At 39.8% G+C, this 25,816-nt stretch overlaps 1 protein-coding gene across 8 annotated transcripts in view; it reads right to left on the minus strand.

The window, feature by feature from the left end:
* The window catches only part of MAST4 (microtubule associated serine/threonine kinase family member 4), a 581,015-nt gene that overhangs the window by 417,781 nt on the left and 137,418 nt on the right, over positions 1–25,816 (minus strand). For all 8 annotated transcript variants that reach the window (XM_054252224.2, XM_035291493.3, XM_078365414.1 and 5 more), the window contains exon 2: positions 2,916–3,069. In XM_054252224.2, the coding sequence (XP_054108199.2) occupies positions 2,916–3,069 (154 nt within the window). The remainder of the gene's footprint in view (positions 1–2,915; positions 3,070–25,816) is intronic.

Consider the following 25,816-nt stretch of genomic DNA (forward strand, 5'->3'; position numbering starts at 1 on the left):
GCAGTTGTGAGCAAGAACTCTGGAGCCACGATGCCTAGGTTCAAATCCTGGCTCTGCTGTGGTGAGCACTGTGACTTCGAGGAAGTTATTCAACCTGCCTGTGCCTCAGTGTTCTCTGTGTAAAATGGGATAACAGTGTCTACCTCATAGACAAATAGAGATGTTGTGAGGATTAAATAAGTCAATAAATCTAATTCCGTAAACAGTGCCTGCTATATAGCAAGCTTTTAATGTTAGCTATCATTATCAGGAATATATATATAAATGGGTCACAGATCTTCCTCTCAAACAGCTAAAAGTCTAGTGAAACTTATCAAGGATTATTGGTTGGCAAAATTGTCCAACTATAAAAACTAAAAATCTTTGTTTTAAGGAAAGTAGAATACTGCCAAAGAAAAGATCCTTGGATTAAAACAAAGTAAAACAATGAGAAAGTGGTCACTCATTAAGTAACAGATTGGATCAGGCATGGGCCTCTGATGGAAAAACCAGTATGACTTAATTTAAGTTTAGCAAAAGGGTATGTCCAAGGTGAGATCACATGTAATTATTTACAGTGACCTAAACCTAGTGGAAAACACATTTTTGAAAATTCAGGGAAGATGCCGTCTTCTCTGAGTTCCAACATCTGACACGAGCCTGACATGAACACAGCGCCTGACACAAAGCAGCAATCCAGCTGATAAAGATACCAAACTGATTTCCGTGAGCCCATGTACCCATCAACTCCAAATCCCCCCAAATTCAATTAGTTATGCACATAATACTAATAGGTCCTATCACTGGACTAGCTATTTGGTATATATTATTTCATTAAATCTTCAGCTAAAGTATCTAGAGGAACAATTAAAAATGGTTGTTGTTTTTTTTTTTTCTAATATAACTTTCAAGGAGCTGTCTTCAAAAACAGGCTGATGTTCAATGGATTTTTTTTAGCTTTTCTAAGGACTATTAAGCATTTAAAAAGTTATCTGACCAAATATTTAGTTCTCAAAAATAACTGTGTAGCAAAGTAATTGTATAAGGATAGACTTGCTAGAGCTGTTAAAATCATGACAAGAGAATCAAGTCCAGCTATTTATTTTCAAAGCTGAAGGCCGAATTTCATGTTTGCATTATTTTAAAGCTTTATGTAAACTGCTTTAGCAAAAGTGGATAGAACTATTACTGCCTCTCCTATCTGTCAAAAACTGTTGAATCAAGATAAGTAAATTTCCTAAGTGAAATTAATCAGAGGATGAGTCTTTCAACCTTTGAAATTTCATTTTCTTACCTATAACATTTAGAATAATCTTTGGGATCTCCTACTTTAAAAAGCAAACAGTCTGCACTTATAAAAGGAAAGCAAAGGAAAATATCCTAACAAGCATTAGAAAAGCATCAGTAAACTCAAGGGAAAAGATATGCCTTAAACTTGAATTTCAGCAATTTTTTTTTTTTTTTGATGAATTTCTCCCCCTTGACCTGAGGTCGTTTTGCCCTTTGTTCCAGCAGTGTGGCACGCTAGGTCAGATATCCTAGACTCCACTAATCATGTGGCAGGAAGCACTCTGTTCCCAGAAATTTAATCTCCAAAAAGTCAAAAATCCATAGTTCTCCAAAAAAAATGAGTAATTCAACTTATTTTCCAGGCCATTTTTAAACTGGTAGACGAGACCATCATATGTAAAAAAAACTCTGTTTGGGAATTTTAAGAAACAAAGTTCCCTAAAAATATTTATATGTAGAGGAAAAAGCACTCTGATGAATAAAAGAAATCTAGCTTTCAGTGACTTATAGCTAAACTTAATAACGTAAAATTTTAAATGGTGAGTTACTTTTTAAAAGCTATACTTTAACTTATTTTAATTTGGCTATTTTGCAAGTCAAAAATAATTTGTGAGTTTTCTGAATTTGAACATTTCACAATTTTAACAATGAAATTTTAAAAGGGGTGAAAGAATTGAAGCAATACTTCACAAAATACAAATAAATGTCCAATAAGCACATGCAACGATGTTCTCTATTCTCCAGTCACCAAGGAAACATAAGTAAAACCATAATGTGATACATCTATGTACCACAGGTTAGCAAGAACTCCTAGCAATTGGATCACTCATCCATACCAGTCATGAATGTAAAATGGTACAATTTTAGAAAACCATTTGGCAGTTTCTTTTCTAATTTTATTTTTATTAACAAAGAATAATTTATACACATTCATGAGGTACTAGTGCTCTTTCGATCATATAATGTATAGTGATCAGATCAGGGTAATTAGCATATCCATAATCTCAAACATTTATCATTTCTTTGTGTTGGGAACATTCAATATCCTTCCTCTAGTTATTTGAAAGTATATATAATTGTTAACTATAGTTATCCTAAAGTAGTATAGAACACTAGAACCTATTTGTATGCTACTAATACTCACAGCAACATGGGTGAATCTTAAAAACATCACACTGAGCAAAAGAAGCCAGACACAAAGGAGTAGACTCCCTATGCTTCCATTAACATAAACCCCTTGAGAAGGTCAATCTAATCGATAATGACAGAGAACAGATCTATGGCTGCCTAGGGCCAAGGATTTGGTGTTTAGGGTGGGAGTAGAGGGTGGGTCTTGACTAGGAACAACAAAGGAAACATTTTATATCCTGATCAAGGCGGTAAACTGAGGTATAAATTTGCAAAATTCCATCCAAATGTACACTTAAAACTGGGGATAAGTCACTGCATGTAAATTATATTTCAGCAAAGTTTACTAATAAAATTATCAATTTAACTGGTTTCTGGATTGCATAAGATTTTTATGAAATGTTCTGCAGAGGCAGGACCATTCTTAAGCAGGTGGATTACATGTGAAACGCTGGGGCCACGCAGGACCCTGTACAAGAAACGCAATTCCTTCTCTCAACCCAGCCACCATGACTCACCAGTCAGGGCTCCTCCCAGGCTCCCTCGCCTTAGCTGTCTTCCATCCTCACTCAGCTGTCTTTTATACTTCAGTGATTTTCCAGGGCCAGAAGCCACATCTGGGTTGCTGCATTTCCGAAACGGCATGGGTGGAGGGGATAATATGTGGTCAAGCTGCAGAAAGAAGAAGAATGACATCACTGACTAGGGCATCAACACAGCCTAGAATGAAAGACCAATCATGCACACTTTCTTTCTTCCTTTTCCTTCTCCAAACCCCATTCTCCCAACCCTGTGTTTAATTTGGTTTCCTTAGAGAATTCAGAATTTCTTTGTCACGCCTTCCATCTGAAAGAGAGTCTGGATTGCTGCAAAATCTTGACAGCAGTGTTTTTCAAACTATGGGTCACAAGATATTAGTGGGTCATGAAGTCAAGTTTGGTAGATTGTGACTGGTGTTTCTTAATGCAATAGAAAAAAATTATCAGAGTCCAACTAAGAAAGGGAAAGTATTGTTTCATGAAATCTTTTATTCAGTTATATGTGTATGTGTGTATATCCTAGGTCATTATATAAAATATGTCTTTCTGTACTTGGTCTCCCCCAAAATTGAAGATTGTTGCTCTATAGAGAAGCAATAGATCATTCTCTTTAGTTGGTCACAAAAGAAAATTCACATATTGCTCACAAATATGTGTTGTACAGGAGAGAAATTTCTAAGCACCCTAGCCCTTAATGGAAATCAATACATCCCTACATCACCTTATAGCTTTTTAAAAGAAAATCTGTCACAAGAATCAGAGAAATCAAAGTCACTTCAAGAGAAAGCTTTCTACAAAGAATCCCTTGTGTCACAACACTTATTTCAAGATCTGCCTGTTTTTATAAGAAAGCCTCTCATACTTAATGGAGCCATACCTTCTAAAATGTTCACCTTCAAGTAAGTTCATATGAATATGTGTCTAGATAGTTACAAAGGACAAAAATATTCATGTACACATGTGTATGTCCAGTTAGTTATTAAAGATGTCTCAAAAAAGTACAGAAAAAAGGTTAACTTTGTAGAAATTTAAAAACAGAAAAGCCAAGTAACATTATTCAAAGCTGGGCATTTTAAAGCCGTTTCACTGAGATTTGTTTTGTTTTCATGGGGAAAAGAGGTGGTCACCTGGTTATATCTGTCTGAGTTTTTTTCAGGTTAAGATTATCAAGGATATATTTATAAGAAATAGAAATCTGGAGACTAGGTCATCCATTCATCTGTCTATGCACTGCATCATATTCAAAAATCACTGCACAGGCTGGGTGCAGTGGCTCATGTTTATAATCCCAGCATTTTGGGAAGACAAGGCAGGAGACTCTGTTGAGGCCAGGAAGTCAAGGCTACAGTGAGCCATGACTGCAGCACTGCACTCCAGCCTGAGCAACAGAGCAAGACACTATCTCAAAAAATAAATAATACAAAATAATTAAATAAATAGAAATAAACAAAATAAAAACTATTGCACAAAAAGAAATTTGATCCTGTTTATGAGCAACCCTTCCCAAGTTGGCTGAGATAGAACAGACCTCATATGTTCAGCTACTAAAAGATTCCCTTCAGCACAGTTGTGTTCATGAGTAACACCTAACACCTGGATTTCAAGCACTTCTCTATAAGTACCATCTCACACCCATTGCAGGTCAGTACTTCAGTAAGAGGCCCTTGAAGAACTGGCTGCCCATCTACTCCAAGATCAAAGCCAGATCCACAGGAAAAAGGGACTCAAGAGTGTACTTGGGAAAAAAGAAAAAAAACACCCTTTCAAAAGCAGAGCTGTACTTATCATAAGGTACTCATAGAGGGCGGGTGTTCATTACATAATGTCCTACCTAGCAGGGCCTCCAAGGTGAAGTTTCAGTCTAGTCTCTAGAAAAAGCAGAACCAAATCGCTGGGTTCAATCTGGAGTCAGATCGTTACAGAACGCAGAGGTTATTTTTTGCCTCTTTCTTGGCTCCATTTTGTGCTCTTACCCCAATTATTTTTTCTGCCAATTTTCTCAACTTTGAAGCTTTTCAGAAAAACATTGGCAACTACAGGAAAGTTCCAGGAACAGCACAGTAAACACCTGTATTCCCAATGGAGAGTTGTAAACCTTTTGCCACACTGCTTTTGTTCTCTCTCCTTTTCTTCACACATGAACGGTTGACTTGGTTGCAGGCAGTGTGATTCTTCACTCCCAAATACTTCAACATGCCTCTTCTAAGAACAAGAGTATTCTCTTAAGTTCTCCTATGCCATATCCTATGTACTCTTATAAGGGGTCTCAAATCTTTTGTGAGCAAGGTAAAGTATAAACACTAGGAAAAAATGTAACATAAGATTATATCGGGTAGACTTAACATTAAAAAAATGCTTTTACATTACAAGACAAACTTGCAGCCACAAGGTGGCAATGTGCCATAGACATTTAACAAAATGTTCCGTAACAGCTACTATTTAGTAGTCAGAGTAAATGGACTAAGCATGGATGCCCACTCTGCAAAGCAATCAAGCAAGTTAGGGTCCGTCCTACTTAGATATTTCCCTTTAATTAAGAGTGGCAGCTGCAGAAAATACAAATATTTCTCATTTAAGGTTCATCAGCTTCTGCTAGTTTTCACCAGAAGTTAAATTTTTTCAGCTTGTAGAATTACAATTAATTACTCTGGGGAAGACTGCTGTATCACAGATTAACAGAGGGTAAAAAAACAAGCAGAGGAAAGAAGATAATTCCTAAATAGGAATGAGGTAATTTTCTTACATATTTCCAACAAAGCCATGAAAGACATGAAACAAATGTGGAAGAAAGAGAAGGAAATCAAGGAGAAAGTATAGAGAAAAAGTGGGGGAAATCTAATTTATCACACATCACACATACAGAGACATGAGCTATTAGTCCATAAGCCAGGGTTTTTAATCAAAATCACAACCCAAGAAGGGAGTATTATTTTAAATCTGGGAAAATTGACGCAGTGAACTGTGAGGGCTGCAAATGTTTTAAGCACAGTATGAGCAGAAAACCTATAAGCAGACTGCAATGCTCCAGATCCCATTTCCTTCTTCACATCAAATCACACTCCCAACAGGGCTCTCTCGAAATAGATCATTTTTCCAAATTTGCTCTGTTGTCACTGGCTTTACTATTCTTTCTACAATTAGTCAAAGCTTCTAAAAATGGTCCGCTGCAGCTCTGCAATTTATTTTTCATTTTTTGTCCTGATTCAAATACTCACAATCCCTTTAAAAACATTTCATCACACCCTAGAGCTTATGGTAGACATCAAACATGTCACTTTGGACTTTGTCCTTTAAATAATTTCATTTTAATGTTTTCCAACTTTTCCAGACCCCCAAAGTCTTCATACTACAAGGAATCAAACTAACCCTGCTATCTTGCAACGTTCACTGATGTTCAAGAGCATCTAAGCCTGGGCCTCATACCCTTACTTCAAACACTTGTGGTTCCTCTCCCTAAGCAAGCTGTGTACTCTTACAGGGCCAGGTCCTACTGAGGGACTGTATTAACTTTTCTTCCCGGGTCCACAAGGGGCGGGGTTTCAAAGGCAAGAACTTCCCAGCGACATGCCCTACCTGCCTTCTTTCACATCTCCAGCCGGGAGCCTAGAGTTCTTTGTCTTACTTTCACATGCACAGGAACGGTAGACTGCCCAGGTGAGCTTCCTTTGTTTAGAAAAGCCCACAAAAAGCCCTGGAAGGAAGAGCTCTGTTGTGGGCCCGACGGCCAACGTGATGTCAAAGTCAAAGATAATCACTCCAGCAGAAGGCTGAGGGAACTCCTCTCATGGGACAAGGACTTGAATGGGGTGGGAGTAACTCCCAGATTAAAAGTCCCCCTGCCCCTTACCTGTGCAGATTCCATCTCTGGATCCCCTCCCGTGACAGTGTGAGAGTGCCCTCTCTCTCTCCCACAACTTCTCTTTATCTCTCTCTCAGCCTAATAAATTGCTTTTCTGCAAAACTCTTTGGGTCCGATATTTACTTGAACAATAGCACCACACCTCCAGAGTCTCCTACCCATTACTGGGTGAGTGAGAGCCCAAGTACCTGGAAAAAAACATATCCAATCAGGGAACAGTGAGAACCTCCTGTCCCCCAGTTACACTACTCCATGGTCACCTACGTGCTGCTGGCCACATAGTATCCTGGATTGAAATAGCAGTATGACCTTACCTCACGAACCAATAGCAAACACTGATTTGTAGTTACTGGATTTGCTTAAAAATTCCTATGTTAGTTCTTACAACCTCCTTAGTTCTTACAAGAGCCATAGAAAAGTTGGAAGAGGTTCTTTTACACACTATTGAATGAAGAAGTCAGGGGCATAGCATACCACCTGAAGTGAGGGATATATACCTGCTCTTGCTAGCAGTTTATCACAGGAAACATGTTAGCATTTTAAGTGATAAAAGGTGTATTAAAAGTTTCTAAAATTGTCAGTTCTATAGAAATGCTGATCACTAGAATTCTACACCTATTACAAATTATCTACACTATTTACAAATTATCAGGCTGAGAAAAAAATGAATCCTCCACGATGACACTGTGGCTTCACCATATCAATGAAGATTAAAAGCACATAGTTAGTATTTAATAGCAATGTATTACATTCTTGAAAACCACTGAGAGTAGATTTAAGTGTTTTCACACCCCAAAAACGATAAGCATGTGAGGCAATACATATATTAATATATATTAACTAATATGTATAATACATACATTAATTAGCTTGACTTAGCCATTCCATAATATATACATATTTTAAGATTTTATGATGCATATGCATATGTATAATTTTTATTTATTTTTAAATTAAAAGAATAAATTTTAAAAGTAAAAGTGAAGGCACATCATTTACAAGCCTCAATCTCATTTTGCTTAGTGTCTCCACTATCACCATCACAACCATCTGCAAACATGGACCACAGATTTCTTTATCTATGGCCCTAAGCCCTAGTAATACCATCCATCTGTTTATAAAAAGGCATGTTAGAACTATCCACGAACACAGAACTTTCAGCCTTTTAACTGACAATTTTCTCCAGCCTCATTTCCAGACACTTCTATTCCCAAGCACATGGGTTCTATAATTCATAATTTTTAAATATTAACAATGGTCATTATAAGCAGAAAGAGAAAGATTTTTCCAATTTCAGTAAATGGCAATTCCGTTTTCTCTAGCTACTCAGGTCACAAAACCTTTCAGTTATTCTTAACTTCTCTTTCGCACTCCATACCAAACCAGTAAATCCTCCAGTCTCAAATTCCAAAATACATCCAAAATCACTTCACCATTTCTATGGCTACCACCCTTGTCCCTGCCGTCCCCTTCTCTCTTGCAATAGCATCCCAGGAGGTCTCTGTGCTTCCATCCTCTCAGCACCACAGCAGTGACCCCTCTAAACCATTAAGCCAGATGCTCCAATTCCACTACTGGACTTCTCCCTAGTCCCAGCTCCTACCACTCCACTTGATCCAGCTTGGTCTCTTGGCAGACCCTGGATGCCCCAGGCATCTTCCCACCCAGGACCTTACATTTATCATTTCTTCTACCTGAGACATATTCCAGATATTAGCTACTGTGTCCCTCTGTCCTCTGGGTCTCTATTCAAATGTCACTCTTCCTGGGATGCCCTCTGTAAATGCCTATGTAAAATAGCACACCCAACCTTTATTCCCTGTTCTTACTTTTCTTCAGAGCATCTGTCACCACATGACATATGAGATTTTGTGCTTGTTTCTTGCTGTTCTCCCTCTGCTAAAATTAAAGTTACATCAAATTATGCACTGTGTTGTTTTGTCCACTTCTGTATCCCTGAAATACAGCAGACTACATAAAAGGCACCTGTAAATATTTGTGGAAAGAGCAAATGAGTTGCAAATCTCTGGTATTTACTTTAAAATATAATAGGAAAAAAATAGAAAACACATGCCATAAAGGGCTTTAATTATTTTAAAAAATAGATTAAAATTATATTAAATGTTATTCAAGGTGACATACTGGAAACTAAAGTGAGTCTCTAGTATTTTAACAAAACTGAACACTTACTTCATGTATGGAAAAGACCCTCAGGTTATGGCAAACCACATTGTTTCAAAGAATCTGTTCCATATACCAAACTAATATGCTAATTTTTGAACACAGCTACCTCCAAAGGTAATTCCTCAATAATTATTCAACTTTTTGACTATATCCCTGCTAGCATATTTACTTGTCCAAATCCAACCAACCTTTTCCTATTCCACTTCTCTTTTCTGTAAGCCCACATTCATTCCCAAGATGTGGCACATGCATTTTAAAGACTCATCCAGAATGTATGTGCCCTAAGGCCAAAGTTCATTAGTTCAAAGGGATCACCAGTGTCATCTGCATACATAATGAGAGGCTCACCAGTAAAGTCTTTATGCTTAAAAAAAGAGAAAGAGACTGATTAGCAAAATAGATTATGAAGACATTGTTCAGTTATTCTGTTTCTTGATATTAAATATTTTAAGAAACCAAAGATATAAAAATAGATGAATGATTATAAAACCGCAGAGACTATGCTTGTAACCCCAATTAACTGCTCTCTTTCTCTCATCCCTGCCACCCAATAAAGAACCAAACTGGCAACCTGAAATGACTTTATTTCAAAATTGGATTTTATTTACTTTTAATCCAAAGCCTACAATCAATATTTTAAAATTTGATAGAACAGACTTCTACAGTTAAAACACTCATTATTGGATTCATATTAATTCCACAGCAGTTAGGAGCTCAGATGAGGGCCAATACTTACTATACTAATTAAGATATTTAACTATTTCTGTGCCTGTTTCCTCAACCACAAGAAGTTAGTAACAAATACCTAGCTCCTGAAGTGGTAGTGAGGATGAAGAGACATATATGTGAAGCACCTAAGACAGTGCTTGGCACAAAGGAAATACACCATGAATGTCAGCTATGATTATTATCATCATTTTCATATACAAAGTCATTTCGTTGTCTAGGCAAACGTCTCTATGAGTGTACATCATCATCAATGGTTCACGAGGAAATTAAACTCTTTACAATTGTACCAAGGTTTTGGTTTGTGTTTTGTTTATGGCTCAAGTGAGAATTTGATTTAAACTGCTTTCACTTCATTCCAGGCTGTAACGCTCACACCTGTACTCCAGAGCGCAGGGCATGATCGCCTGTGCTATGGGCATCTGCAGCTATGTTTTTGGCATGAGGTGGACCAGTACAGTGGTGAGGAACCTAGCCCCAGTGTGAATTGCCAGGAACAGAATCCCAACGTCATGTCCTGGGCAAGAGGGAACTCTGAGACTGGACATCAGAGATGATGCAGAGAGATGATGCATGAAAAGAGCTGGCACACGGAAGCACTCAGTAACAAGTGATACTGATAAATGTCACTATCACCCTAGGCTGATATCTGGTACAACCTGCAGCACTATCCCTTGGCCTGACATCTGGTACAACCTGCAGCTCTATTTAAATAGCCCGCCTGAGTGGCCCCTTCCCTAGCATCTTAAAATCTGTCTGTAGACTGAGTCAGACCACTAAGACCTCTACTGTCCTAGACCACAGCATCCTGGGACCTATTTAATTGATATTGCTGACATTCACACTGGATTATGCCACTCAGAACGCATTCTTCCATTTAATTATACTATAAGAAACGGTCCTATAAATCCTGCCACTCTGTTCCTACAAACATGTAAAGAAGGGCCTATATTGCATAGTATCCTTCCCTGTGAAGAGCCATCTCTTTTCATAGATATTTATTAAGCAACTGTGTGCCAGGTATTCCTCTGGGCACAGCGGTTCACAAAACAGCAAAGAACAAAGCAGACAAAAATCCCTGCCCACTGGGAGCTTCACCGGAGTTGGGGAGGAAAAACATCTGGAGAAAATCCTTTCAGTTCCATGCACTAGGACTGTTTTTATACTGGGAACCCTGTGACCCACATAACTAGTCATGTTTCTCTACTTCAGTCCCTAGAAATCCCCAGGCAAAGCCCACAGCCCATCACCAACAGGCATAGCATGCCCTATATCCAACTGAGACTTCATGGATCCATCTGCTGTGCTAACCTTGGTCCAGATTTCACCTTACCCTCTAAGCCAGCAGTTCTAAACTCATGGAGATTTCCCCTCCACCCCCTTACCCTTCAGAAGAGACAGGGAAATGTCTCAACCCATTTTTGGTTGTCACAACTTGGGCTGGCTATAGGCCAGGGAGGCTTAATTTCCTGCAATGCACAGGATAGCTTCCCACAACAAAGAATAATCCAGCTCAAAGCATCGGCAATGTCACTGTTGACAACCCCTGCCTTACACTCACTCTTTTTTTTTGTCCCTCTTCAGCTGTTTTCAAGTGTGTCACCTTGCTGAGTTATGTGTCGTTGTAGGTCACCCTAAAACCTTTTGAGAACAGGAAGCAGGGCAGAGGAAGAGCACAGATAAAATCTAAGCAAAAATTGTTCATGTCACCAAATATTTGGTAAGCAAATAATTTGCTGAACAACATCAATTTACTCAAACTATTTAACTGTTCACTGCAATTCACTTTCTCAATAAATGTCCATTTTTTTAAAAAAAAAAGAATGCATCAATAGAATGTATTTAAACTGGAAGATGTACTAGATACCAATATCATTTTCCATCTTTGTTTTTATAATTAATTCTTTGAATCACAAATTTCAATAGAAATATAAAAAGTGTTTCAGAAACATCCTAAAATACAGTATTAGATCAAACTACAATGGCATTCACATAAACAGAGCTGTATCACTAGTTTCATTTCTTAAGAGAATTGATTTTCTTTGTTCCCTTCCAAGAGAAATATGTAAATTAGCACTTTGATATTGCTATCTCATGGCTGTCTGTCAACTCAACTTCAAGAAAGTCAATTCATTTGCTCTACACACAACTACACACACATCATGCACATGCACACATTCACCACCAGCAATACAATTTCATCACAGCCCCAAGGACAGAGCACCACACTGTAGGCACTTAACTGCAACTGACTGTGATTAAGCAATATATTCAACAGTCTCAAAATGTAAAAAATAATGAATAGAGCTAATATCATTTTATAGTTGTTTTTTTTTTAACATGGCACTTTGTGCACAGTTTTCAGATTATGAATCCCTTCTCAATCTTTAGGAACTTTAGGAACAATAACACTGGGAGAACACAGAAAATACAAATTTGACTTTGCATATACATCACCTGTTTTCCTGTCACCTTGATATTCTAGATGTTTCCTTGATGTTTATTGAGGTGTTTGATCTATACCTGAAGTTGTTTACTCATCTGCAGTCATTAAATTCCCCTGATACCATGGCGTCCCCATCAGCAGCAGAACTAAAGAGTCTGACCATGTTTAACAAGCAGGAAGAGAATATGCTGCTCACCAGTCATCTTCCTTCCATTTAAAGTCAGAGGGGAATATTCCCACATGATGCCACAAAATGTGACGTTATGTGCCTGCTTCCAGCTTTGGCCAGAAAGTAGACTCCCTACTAGGCAGAATTATTATTCCTATTTTACCAAAGAGCAAACGGATCCAGAAAGATGAATCATTCACAGCTCTCAGCTCATTAGGAGTTACTGCAAGAAATCAAGCCCAAGATGCCCAACTCCAAAGCCCATGTTTATTCCTCTGTTCCAGACTGCGTCCCAGAGAAAGTCTCACTGTGGCAAGGTACTCAAAGCCTTGGAAAGTCAACCTTAACCTCCTCTTACATCACCAGTCTGAGAAGACTTCAGAAAGACAGAATTCTTAGAACCTGCTGTCAACCAGTCCAAATGATCCAGTTCAATCCTAATTGGCTGGCTATACAGGTAGTTTCTAGGGTTTCTATAGCAGCAATTTTTAAGTGAGAATTACAGAATCACAAGACATTAAGCAGTGGAAAGGACCAAAAATTATCTGTAATCTAAATTCTTGGTTTTACTGAAAGATGGAGGCCCAGACAAGTCAAACGAAATGGCCAGATTTAGAAAGATGACTGGTGCATAAACGCAGACCCCACATTTCTATATCCACAATCTACTGCCTACACGCTGTGCTTCCTGCAGTACCTCAGTATTCATCCCTCTGTTACAATCAAGTGTATGATTTCCTCTGGTTTTCTATTCCTACATAATCAATCCAGAGTTGCTTTAGAAAAATTTGTTTACCCAAATGTCTACTATGGAGTAGACATTGTGCTAAGGGTTAAAGCTAGAAAACAGAAAAGATACAGTCATCTTCCTTGGGGCACTTCCATCCAAGTCTGCAGACACAAAACCACAACCATGAAGACGACATGGCAAATGTCAGGAGAGAGTCAGGTACAAGCAACTCTGCAGCTTTGAGGAAAGCTGTAGTCCAGCACCTAATAAATTATTTTCCTTGCCTTGTTGGCAGGGCAATGCTGGTATTGCTTAATGCTTTGAATTGCATTTACTCTTATAGATTATGGTCTTCTCAGGCACCCAGAAACCAGTCCAGGAAGGAGCACAGAGCAGTAAGGAGCTGTATATTGATCATTAATCAATGATTGATATTGAATAATTTATAATTAATGTTATCTAAACACGTGCTATAATAAGTTTCCTTCTGATTTTCAAATCCATCCACCATGTTCTAAGAGGTAAGAGAAAGAATAGTCTCTCCCCACCCCATGGGCACCACACATCATAACATGGGCCTTTAAGATCCTTTAAGATGTTTATCTACCCTACTTTAGGCAGCAACTGCTTCCTATGGACCAGATGCTGAAGGCGTCGTGCAGCTCATCACATCCCACCACCCAAAAGAATCAAAAAACAGTGGCAACCAGGAAGGCAGTGGTCTGAGGCAAGCCCACAGCTGGGACTTCATTCACCACTCATCAGCTATATAAAGGTGAACAAAGTTTAATTTCATCTATAAAATAAGGAAAATTATATCCTCCTCAATATATAGCTCCTGGGATCATATCTGATATCAAAAATGCTCTCAATTGTTTATTCTCTTCCCCTTCCCTACTCTTTCTCAGCCTAGTACATTTTTTCAGAACTATAAAGGAAAATAATCAGTTGTTGACTTTCTGCTCAGTAACATGTATTGAAGCCAAAAATAAACTTTATACAAGTTTCTGGAAAAAAACTTTAAAATAAACTCTTTGATATGGTTTAAATCTGTATCCCCACCCAAATCTCATGTTGAATTACAATCCCCAGTGCTGGAGGAAGAGATTGGCGGGAAGTGACTGGATCATGGGGGTGGTGCCTTCATGAACAGGTTAGTACCATTCTCTACATGCTGTTCTTGTGACAGTGAGTTATTTATCCTGAGATCTGGTTGTTTAAAAGTATAGAGCAACCCCTTGCTCCTGTTCCTTCCATGTAAGACATACATTGCTTCCCCTTCACCTTCCATCAAGACTGTAGGTTTCCTGAGGCCTCATCAGAAGCAGAAGCTGCCATGCTTCCTGTACAGCCTGCGGAACCATGAGCCATTAAACCTCTTTTCCTTGAAAATTACTCATATTTCTTTATAGCAGTGCAAAAACTAATATATACTTCTTATAAAATAATGTTTAAGCTCTTTAACTGAACAAATGCTAAAAATTAATATTCATTTCATGACTTCATATTAAGAGGAAAAATGAACAGTTTGAGGAACTCTACAGTGGATAGCTCTAACCCAAGAGGCAAAATAAATGTTCTTAAGAAAAGCATTCTTAAGAACCACGAGTCATGAATTCTCAGCAGCTCAGGGGCCCCACGTGGTTAAAATGAAAATCATTCAGAAAGACAACCACTGAGCAACTGGCAAATGTAAGAGGGTGAAACAGCTCTGGGGGATGGAGGGGCACTGGGTCATGTGAGCTATCTTATCAGCTTTATTTCTTCTTAAAGGAAAAAATAACCAGAGAACATGAAGGGAATGGCAAAGAAAGAGAAGGAGATGACTGGGGGATAAAGGAGAGAGAGAGGAAAAGGAAAAGAGAAGAAAGTGGCCAAATAAGAGATGTTCAGAAAATGCAACGCCCTGCTTAGCTCCCCAGTTCCCCAGAGATGTGTCCTCTCCTCTTTCTATTTGAGGTTCTGTCCTGCCATAGAATCGAAGACCAATCATCTCCCTCTTAGCCAAAACAATAGATAATATGCAATTTTAATATTTATTAATAAATAATTTTAAGTATAATCCACAAGAACATATTTTAAAATTCCAAGACCTTAAATCAACAGCCCCCCTGGCTCAGCACAGATCTGTCTTATCCCTGAATTCTATCTGACTGGGTCTCTGTCCTGCTATCCTCCCTGTTTTCCTGGGCTGAGTCTCTGCCTCTCCATAACTAGTCTCCCTGCCCTGTGTCCCCAGATCTCCAGTACTGAGGGCCACCTCGTGCCCAGCGGCCTGCACTGATGGACTCCGGCCTCTGAAACGCAGCCTGTGGAGGACTGGACTCTGACCCAGTGCCAGACCTGTGCCAGATTGCCCAAAGCATTTCCAAATGCCTGCCCCACCTCTGCGGGAGGCACACCCCGGACTTAGGGCTTGCTTTGAAACCTTGGATAATGGCACTGACACCCCAGCTTCCCTCTTCCCAGGTCACACCATCCCAGAGCTGAATCCCAAGGCAAACTTCCCCACCTGAATTCTCCGTCCTCAAGAGACAGGCCAGGTCTGACCTGTGAACCTCGTGAGGGAACATGAACTAGAGAAAAAGAGGAAGGAGAAAATGACAGAAATACATACATGAGGAGGAAGAGAGGACGTGGGAAATGCAATGAGAAAAACAGAAGAAAGGGGTGTGAAGAAGAAAACAGGAGATGAAACAAAGCACGAGGGCGGCTCTAATGACAGCAGGCTGCTCTGAAGAGGGGGCATTTGAACAAAGACACAAAGGAAGGAAGCTGGCTAGTCGCACAGGGGTGGAGGCTTCCAGGCCAGGAAATCTGCAAATATCAAGGTCCTGAAGTACATTGAGAGTGCAAGCCATTATTCACAATTAATAGCTTGACAGATTCCCTAGAAAACAAATCTACTTGAACTTTTCTTCCTATTCTACTCTTCACCCCGTTATGAGCATGTGAGCAACTTGATTACACTGTACTCTGAATTCTGATGAGCTGACCAACCATCCCTCAAACCTCCTCTGTGTATTTGTTCTTGACGACAAGATCTGGCTCTGAACAGACCTGACTCATCCACTTGCCAGAAGAAAACTCTCCTGTAGGCCGCAAGAGCACAAGGTTACTTGAGATGTCCCCATGTCCACATGCAATCAGGAAAGGAAAAGATTTCGCCTTTGGGTACGAGTTCACAACTCCACTAAAAGAAGTATTCACCAGAAGCCACAGTGTAGTAAAAACAGAAAATAACTCATTGTCAAGAATCCCTTGAGTCTTCCAGGCAGCCCCCAAGGACTGGGTGGGGCTGCCTAAATAAGGCCAAAGCAGCAGCTGGAAGAGTGCTTGGACGCTTTGAGAGCTGTATCACATTCCTTTTTGTTTTTTGTAACCCCGTCTATAAACAATTGTATTCTGAAATTATTAATAAAATTACAACCAATCTTAGCCAATAAAAGTAGCAATTCTGTTTCCTTTCCCCCCAAAGGACAAAAACAAAACACACTAATAAGCAAGAACCCCAGGGAACAACCTAACGAGCTGCAGTGCCAACCAGTCCCCGCCTCGGGAAGCGTGAACACACTGGCATCTGAAGAACTCTGAAAATAGACTCAGGCAGATGAACCACGAGAGCAACTGTACGGTCAGCATCTGACCCAGCACCGTCTCCCACGCTCCAAGTGTCTGTTTTCCCCTTCCTGCCTGCACCTCACTGGTGGACCAACTCTGCATTGAAGGCATGTGGACCAGAACGCTGGAAACAAAAGCTAAAGAAAGGTTCTGAGTGTGAGCTTGAAATTTGCCTGAGAACACAGCACTCCACTCTAGGGGTACAGATCCTCATCCTTTCAGTAAATCCAGGGCTCTGGTATATAAAAACCTGAACTTACAGGAGATCAATTCAATTTCCTCTCCTTATACAGGGATTTTCAGCAGTGAATTCCCCTGCCATGTAAGTGTTTAACAAAAATCAGCTCACAAGAAATGAAAGACCAGCTCTGATTTAGGAGAACATGCCCATCTGACTGGCCTGGCTGGTGAAGCACACCGATCCCCTGACCATGAGTATCATCACAGCTGCCAGAAGCCAGGCCACCTTTCCACCAGGGCTACGGGTTTCTTTTTCCTCCAATTCCACATATTTCTCTAAAGGTTACAGTCACCTTTAGAGTCCACTGTTGAGAGGCCCCATTCCCACCAAGCTCAAACCACTATATCCACTAAAGGTACATTCCTGACCTTCACTGATATTGACATTCCAGGGATTGGCAAACTACAGCCTGTGTGCCGAATAAAATCTTACTGGACCACAGCCACACTCGTTCACTTATGTCGTGTCTACATGCTGCCTACTATAGCAGCATTGAGCAGCTGCCGCAGAGACCACAGAGCCCACAAAGCCTAAAATATTTACTATCTGGCCCTTTGCAGAACAGGTTTGTGGGTGCCTGATTTATATAAATTCACTGAGCATCTACTGTGTGCCAAGTGTGGCTTGGCCACTGTGCAGATGGCAGTGACCAGAACAAAGTCCCTTTCTTCAGGTGGTAATAAGGGCTGTGAAGAAGAAAGCAGGAGATGTGACAGAGAACAAGGGTTAGTCTATCATATGAGGGATTAAAGAAGACTGCTCTCAAGAGGGGGGCATTGGAACAAAGACTCAAAGGAAGTAAGGGGGTGAGCTGTACAGAGAGCGGAAGCTTCCAGGAGAAGGAAATGGCAAATATTAAGGCCCTGAAGTCCGAGTGCATTCAGTATGTTTGAGAAGAAGCAAGCAAGGGGATAAGCAATGTCGCCTTTCTCCATGGTCACCATCTAGCAGTCCTCCCCCAATCAGGCCAGACACCATCTTAAGTGTTTTTCAGAACATTATCTCATTTGATCTTTAAAACAACCCTCTGATGTGGTATTATTATCACCCCCATTTCACAGATAAGGAAACAGAGGCTTTTGGAGCTTGTAAGTGACTTGCCCAAGGTATCAGAGCCCCACGGTTAGCTGTCAGACACATGCCGTTCCCATCCTGCTTCCCTTCCATCTTCCCACAGGCAGCACCAGCACTGTCACCCAGCCACAGACCAACAGATTGAAGCGACGACTGTACCCAATCCAAGTAGCACAGGTGGAAGAGGCTCCACTGGGCCTGCTTTCTTTTCCACCCTCTTTTTTGAATCATGTTCTTGCTGAATTTCTCTACTTCCTACACCTTCACATTATATAAGCCTCCTAAGATCACCTCCAAACAAAACACTTCCAAACTATGGAAGATTGATGGATGGGAGAGAAGAAAGGAGAAAGGAAATGAATATTTGCAGACCTTCTGTGAGCCAAGCGCTGATGTAACAAGCACTCGGTAGACCTTCTTTCTGGGAGATGGTGGTTAATGAGAATATTAAGGTAGAAAAACACAGCATTTGCCATGTGGACTTATGCATTCCACAAGCAGGAACTGCTATTGCTTGAGGAGTCTCCACAGCTAACATAATTTAAATTTAAGAGACAGCACCTTTTCACTGTGTTCCTCAAGATCAATCATCAGCCAATGTTCTGAGCCAAGACATACAGCAACTTCCTAATCTTTCCTGCCTCACAGCGTGTTCTCTGCTGCCTTCCACTGGCCTGCTCTGTCTCTTTTAAGAGTTTACATCAGCCTTTAATGCTTTCCTCAAGTGATGAGATGGCCTTTCAACTTAATTTAGGGTTTCGACTTTATGCAGACCACAACTGATGAGTCCTCCAGCAGCCACCCACCCACATCCACGCTCAGTTCCTCCCAGAGGTCTAGCAGCTCTGATGCCTCTTGGTGACTTCTCACTACCTCCCAGTATTCCCAAGACAAGGATATGGATTAATTCCCTGATAGGCCTAAACATAATACTAATAAGAAACCTAAAAATCATTCACGACAAACTTCAACAGCAGCATGTCTTGGAGAGCGAGGAGTGTTCCTCAATAAATGTCACCTACAAAAAGGCAGGATATAAAAAAAGTGATGGAAAATAACATCCTGCTTGGCAGAAAAAAAATGTACAAAAATGCTCAGCTGATTCTTCTGTTTTAGCATTTGCCATGGGAAAACATCATCCCATTCTTCCTTAATGGGTCGCTGCCCACTCTGAACCCTGATGTCTTATGTGGGGCCCCCAACACTGAGCAAAAGGCTTGACATACTTAACACCTGGTGTATGTGCCATATGAATAAACATCTACTTATACTTGATGCTATTATTAGATGACATCTACCCCAGGCCGTTAAGAGTTGTGCTGTTGAGGGGGAGTGAAGAGACGACTGGAATAAAGTCGAAATGCCTCTATTTATGTGAAAAGAGAGGAGGGCGGGCTATTTCCAAAAATTCCTTGGAGCAGGGTCAGGAAGGGGCCCAGTCATTCTCTACCACCTATTTCTACCCCTCTGTGACTGAGGCAAACCAGTGTAACTCATATCCTCTTTTTCTCCCAAGAATTCCTTCCCAGAGGATACGGAGGTCAAGGAAATGAAATGAGAATGACTGCTGCCCCCACAACTGAAGAAAAATGTACCTAAACAACTGTGTGTCCTCTGAGGAAGGAAGCATAACATAATTTTACACTTTATGTTACATAAATGATATTTCACTAAAAATGAGAACTATGTGCCATTTCCCCATTTTCACAATGAATGAGAATACAGGAAAAAGCAGGAAATTCAACTCTCAAAAATTACTTTAGAAAACTTAGGAATGACTGTTACATAAATCACACAAACGCATTTAAGTGACGGCCCTTTTTGCATGATCATAAAGCACTCCTCATCACAGTAGCCAATTAAGCGAGAAAAAAAAAAGATCTATAGGAAAATGGCAATGAAGGTATCAATAATTTAAGACTTCAATAACTGCTCTAAAAGAGGGAAGTAATCAACCAAAAACCTTCTAAGGTTTCTTCCAATTTAGTCTTATGTAGTCACAGTTATCTCATAACAAAAATTTAATCAGCATTAGTACTTAAGTTAGAAATAAAATGTCAAAGAAATAAGACGAAAGGGATTTATGAACAGCCTAAAAGTATGGTGTGGTTCACAGTGCAAAAGTCCTGGCAGTAGCTAAGTATTCAGCACAATCAAGATCTGAGAAAGTAGACCCAAGTCAGAGTATTTTCAACAAGGACAAGGGCATGGTGGCCACCTACACTGGCCTCTGTTAAACACGTTTGGAACACAGAATCCATTTCTTGCCCTCTCCTGCTATATTCTCCTCCGCAGTACCTAGCATCTGACACGCTGCACACTTTACTTGTTGGCTTCTTATCTCCCTTCCACATTAGAATATAAGCTTCATGAAGGCAGAGAGTTGGGTCTGGTTTTGCTCCCGGATGAATCCCCAGAGGCTAGAAGAGGGGCCTGGAACATAGCAGGCGTGAAAGCCAATAATGCCAAGTAGACTCTGTTGGGCTCTCCACCTTCTGGGCATACAATAATATTGTACTCTCTGGCCCCTTGTGGTTGGACAGGGCCAGGTGACAAGGTCTGACCAGTGAGTATAAGAAAAGGCAGGGTGTGTCCTGTCCAGGCTAAAGTACTTAACTGTGGGTGTGAGATCCCCCAGAACACTCTTACCTACCTCTGCTTCAGTGACTGCTTGATCCAAATAGGGGCTGCTCTATCAGCCTAGCCCAGAGTGAGGACACTGCCAGGCAGAGCCCCAGTCAACCCACAATGGATATAAAGCATGAGTAAGAAATAAACCTTTGTGCTTTATGTCACTGAGGGTCAAGGATTGTCATCACCCTTCCCAACTGATAGGGTAGGCATTCAGTAAAAATCTGTGGCTGAATTTGTCAGCTCTCCTTGCAGAGTTCACCCAGCATAAGGAGTTCCAAGGAGACCTATTTGCTGTTCCAATTTGGAACAACTTACATGTCCTTCCTGTGAAGGAAGTTCTTGAACTAAGTCAAGAACTATGTTCTTAAAGAATACAAATGATGAGACAGGGTATAGGCAGGACTTTTTTAGTTTTTTCTTTTCTAATTAGCCTCACTCTCTTCTTTTCATATCTGCCTCAAGCAGTCCTGAGGAATTCTCTGATTGATCGAAGTCAAGAGAGTGACTTGGAAGTTATACTGTAAGGAGCGATCAATATTAGCAAAAGAATGACTTGTCTTGTAGACCTATCACTCAGAAGCCTCTAATGAGCCTAAAGCTCTTTCCATAAAAGCACAGGACCTCAAACGATGAAGCAGCCGCTTCAGTATGTGCCCTAGACATGGAAAGAATCCAGAAGTAGAAGACAGATGGGATCAAAGTACATGGAGAGATATGAAGCCAAGGAGAGACTCAGCTGCCCAGGTGTGGTGATCTCATAATAGGCAGACAAATTCCTTGGTACTCCTCTTTTTAACAGGTAGTACCCTCACCCTGAGCGCAGGCTCTACTTAGTGGCTTGCTTTTGAAAAACAACACAGCATAAATGGTGGCATGTAATTTCTGAGGCTTGACTGTTAGAGACATTGTGGCTTCCTCTTTGCATTTTCTCTCATTGATAAGGACATCACAAGGACACTCAGCAGCCCAATGGACAGGTCCACATGGGAGGAACTGAGGCTTCCTGACAACAGCCAGCATCTATGTGCCAGCAACATAAAGGAACTGTCATGGAAGTTGATCCTCCAGCCCCAGTTAAACCATCAGATGACTGCAGTCCCAGCTGTACCTTCCTGAATTATCCAGAGCCAGAACCACCCAACCAGCTAAGCTACTCCTGAATTCTAAACTCAAAAAACCAGGATATAACATTTTTCTAAGCTACTCAATTTGGGGGATAATTTATTACATAGGAAAAGGTTACTGCTGTATCAAGTGTCCTCTAGCCCGAGTGTGTGCATACGTTATGCAAATGAGCTGTTCATAGTGACTTTACAGAAAGGACTACACGCTGACCCATACGACTCAGATATAACTGATGTTAAAGCAAGTACAGCATTCTTTGGTCCCTAACCCTAGGTTTTTCTATTCATCATCTGTAAGTGTACAAGAGTAGTACCCTTCATTGCTACCTTGATGTTCTGGAAACAGCCTTCCATCTATCACCTTTGAAAACCAGTTTCATCTCTGTGTATTATACTATCTCTAGGATTCACACTTTATGACTCAAACTCTTGAAGAACTACAAAAGAGCAAAGGAAAGCATAGGCCACTGTTAACAGTACCTGAATGCAGGACTGCAGAAAGATACTTTAATCCATATGTCCTCACACTCCACGTTTATCCAAAAAAAGACTTAAAGAACTTAGAAAAATATCCCTAGTAGGAATCACTTTCCCAGACACTGACCCATTGTCGTCTTCAGCAGCAATGAATCGTTATTACCTTTCTTCCCTTCCTCAGAACTTGCATTTCATTCTCTGGGTAATTCGCTGTTTTATTAAACAGTAATTCAGTGACTGACCCAGAGCAAACCTACAGCTCCAGTTGTATGTGTGTGTGTCAGCAGGCTAAGAGGCACATATTAGGCAAGTCACACACATACAAGGACCAAAAAACAAAAAATCCCTCACTACATGGTTGCCAAAGTATTCTCCTTCTCCTGGCATTCTGCATCTTTTGCTTCTTTCTTAGTTGGAGTATAAATGGTAGCAGGGAGATGATCATTAAGCAGCCCAAGGTTTGCTTTACCTTCTGTAACAATGTTTATGAATAAGGATGGAAAGGAAGGATCAGTAGTATGCGGGTGAGGTAAGATTAAAACAAACAGGATGGTGCTAGGGTCTGCCATGGAGCTAGCTTTGAAACAGGATATCTGAAAACATGTGATAGAAATAGGAAAAATAACTTCTCCAGAACCCCCCAATCCCACAGCTATTTCCTCTAAGACAAAATGTTCCATATCACCCTATCTTGTAGCAATAATGGAAACCTAACATCAGAAGCATGAAACAATAAAGGTCTTCATAGATTCCTTCTGCTTAAAAAGAAAGGCAGTGTGTCACCTGTGAAAGAAATGGCTTCCAATTCCATTTCAAAAGCATTTCTCAAGTAATTACTCTATGTTATGACATTACACTAGGAATGGGGGTGGGGGTACAGTGATGAACATAGCCTCTGCAATCAAGAATCTCTCAACCTAACAAGTGACTTTTAACCTTAAGAGTCACAGATCCCTTTGTAAGTCCAACACTTCTCTCCAAATCAACACATATACAGATAAAAACAAAATTTTGCTAATAAATTTAGATTATCCATAAATTGTCCAAGGGTATGGATCCCAGAATAAGTATATCTTGCTCTACCAGAAGAAAAAAAATATACAAGATTTTATTTAATAAGCCAAGTATCACATAATATGTAACATTAGATATTAGCCTCACCTCTTTTCCAAGTTGCTGAAAACACTACCTTCCATCTTACTGTATACCAAGTATCACAGGGGACAAAATACATATGTTCATGTATAAGTAACATTTACATAAAATTAACATTTGCTAGTATTTCTGACATCACTTTTTACAAACAATAGTAACTGAACCAAAATGAAATCTGCATGAAACCGAAATTTGTGAGATCTACATTTTTAACCTCATTTTGATACTAAGTATAATTATTTTGTATGATTAATTCTGAACATAAAACATTTTCTGTAGTTCCAAGATAGCAAGCTGAGCACTTCTCATTAGTTTCAATGGCTTAAATAATTTTGGGCTATAATACTGGTGGAAAAAAAGATTCACTTGAATGTTCCTTTTTTAAAAAAAAAAAAGCTTAGTTTCTCTACATAAACTGCATTTATGCTGTCAGAAAGAAAACGGGAATGACAAGTAAATTAGGCACCAAGAATTTTCAAAATATAAAAATAAAATCTCCTCTCATAGTTTCTGCAGTGTCTTCCAAGACAGGTTCTTGGATACAGGACAGAGGATATTCTTAAGGGCAGAGCATGGAATGCTAACAGGTGTCCAATGGAATAATTAAGGACTAACTAGAACAAATACAAAGAATGACATCGAAAGGGGTGGGGAGAGTCAGAACAGGTAGAAACTGGGAGAGAAAGAACACAAATTGATGTGTTTTCAAGCTTGCAACACTGTGCTGTCCAATACAGTAGCCACTAACCACATGTGGCTATTTAGATTTAATTTGAACTAAAAATTCAGATCCTCAGTTGCACTAACCTATTTTCAGAGCTCAAAAGCCACATGTGGCTAATGGCTACCATACTGGTCACTGTAGAATATAGAACATTTCCAACATCTCAGAAAGCTCTATTGGACAGCACTGTTCTATAAAGTGAGAGCCCGGAAAACATTAAGAGGTTATTTAGTCTTGAACAGAAAATACACAGATTCAGAGATACATCATTTTCAGCTAAGTTCTTCTATTTACAAAGGAATAAAAATTGCTGCATATGAGGTAGAAAATAGTTAAGAATTTTCAGTGCAATGGATAAATGGCCCACATTACACAATATAGCCTATAGCCTATAATGCCCTGGACTCCATCTGAGATTCAAGTTCAGGAGCTACCAAACCAGTGGAAGTTCTGTGGATCACTCTTCCTTGCCAGCCAATAACAGCATGTACCAAGTTACTAACAGCTATATATACCTTGCACAGAAAGTTCTAAATAGTAAGACATGTTTTAGCCTTCAGGAATTCAGTATAGAAGGGAGGAAGGGTAGAACAAACAGAGTGAGGGAGGGAATATAGATGACATTTATTTGTATTTTTAGCTCACATGTTTCCATAGCCACATATCAAAGTCATGCTGTAGTTAATCATAAGCATCTGAGGGAAACATATAACATTATTGCTATGACATATAATCTTTATTTTCATTTAAATATTATCTTCTCCAGAGACTCATTTCATTACATGCCTCCAATTCCTTTTGGCTCATGACTGGAGATTAGGTCTATTCAAAAAGAGGATCTTTCTGGAAAACTTCTGATATGGTTTAGCTGTGTCCCCACCCAAATCTCATCTTGAATTGTAGTTCCCATAATCCCCATGTGTCACAGGAGGGACCAGGTGGAGATAACTGAATCATGGGGTTGTTTCCTTCATCCTATTCTCGTGATAGTGAGTTAGTTCTCACAAGATCTGATGGTTTTATGAGGGGCTTCTCCCTTTGCTGGGCACTCATTCTTCTCCTTGCTGCCATCAAGTGAAGAAGGATGTGTTTGCTTCCCCTTCTGCCATGATTGTAAGTTTCCTGAGGACTCCCCAGCCATGCAGAACTGTGAGCCAATTAAACCTCTTTCCTTTATAAATTATCCAGTCCCAGGCAGTTCCTCATAGCAGCATGTGAATGGACGAACACAGCCTCAATTCCTCACTTGAAAAATTAAGGAATTGGGTGCATCATCTAAGTTTATTTCTCTTTTGGCTCTTTAAGATCTATTACCTGACCTGGTGCCCAGAATTCTCTAAAAGCCTCCTGAAGTCTGCAATCTAGTTGGGGAGTTTTAGAAGTCTCACACAGTAACTATGGGAGAATTACAAAATATGTAGATACATACAAGGTCACAGAATAACAACTTTTCATTAAAAATACAAAAATGACATAGTACAGAAGGAGAAAAGCAAAGTTTGATCCACAAAATTGTTTAAAATTTGGTAAAGAAGGTGACAGAAAAGCTTGCATGGCAGGGCTATGTATAGATTATCTTGTCACAAAAGGGTTTATGAAGGAAGTAAGCTTTTGGTTAAATATTGAAGAAACACATGGTTTTGTACTACTATACATCAGTAACTTTCAATATTATTTAACTACAAACCATACTAAGACATTTTAGATTATTATCCA

Source organism: Callithrix jacchus, chromosome 2 (assembly GCF_049354715.1).
Source record: "Callithrix jacchus isolate 240 chromosome 2, calJac240_pri, whole genome shotgun sequence".
Taxonomy (NCBI): domain Eukaryota; kingdom Metazoa; phylum Chordata; class Mammalia; order Primates; family Cebidae; genus Callithrix; species Callithrix jacchus.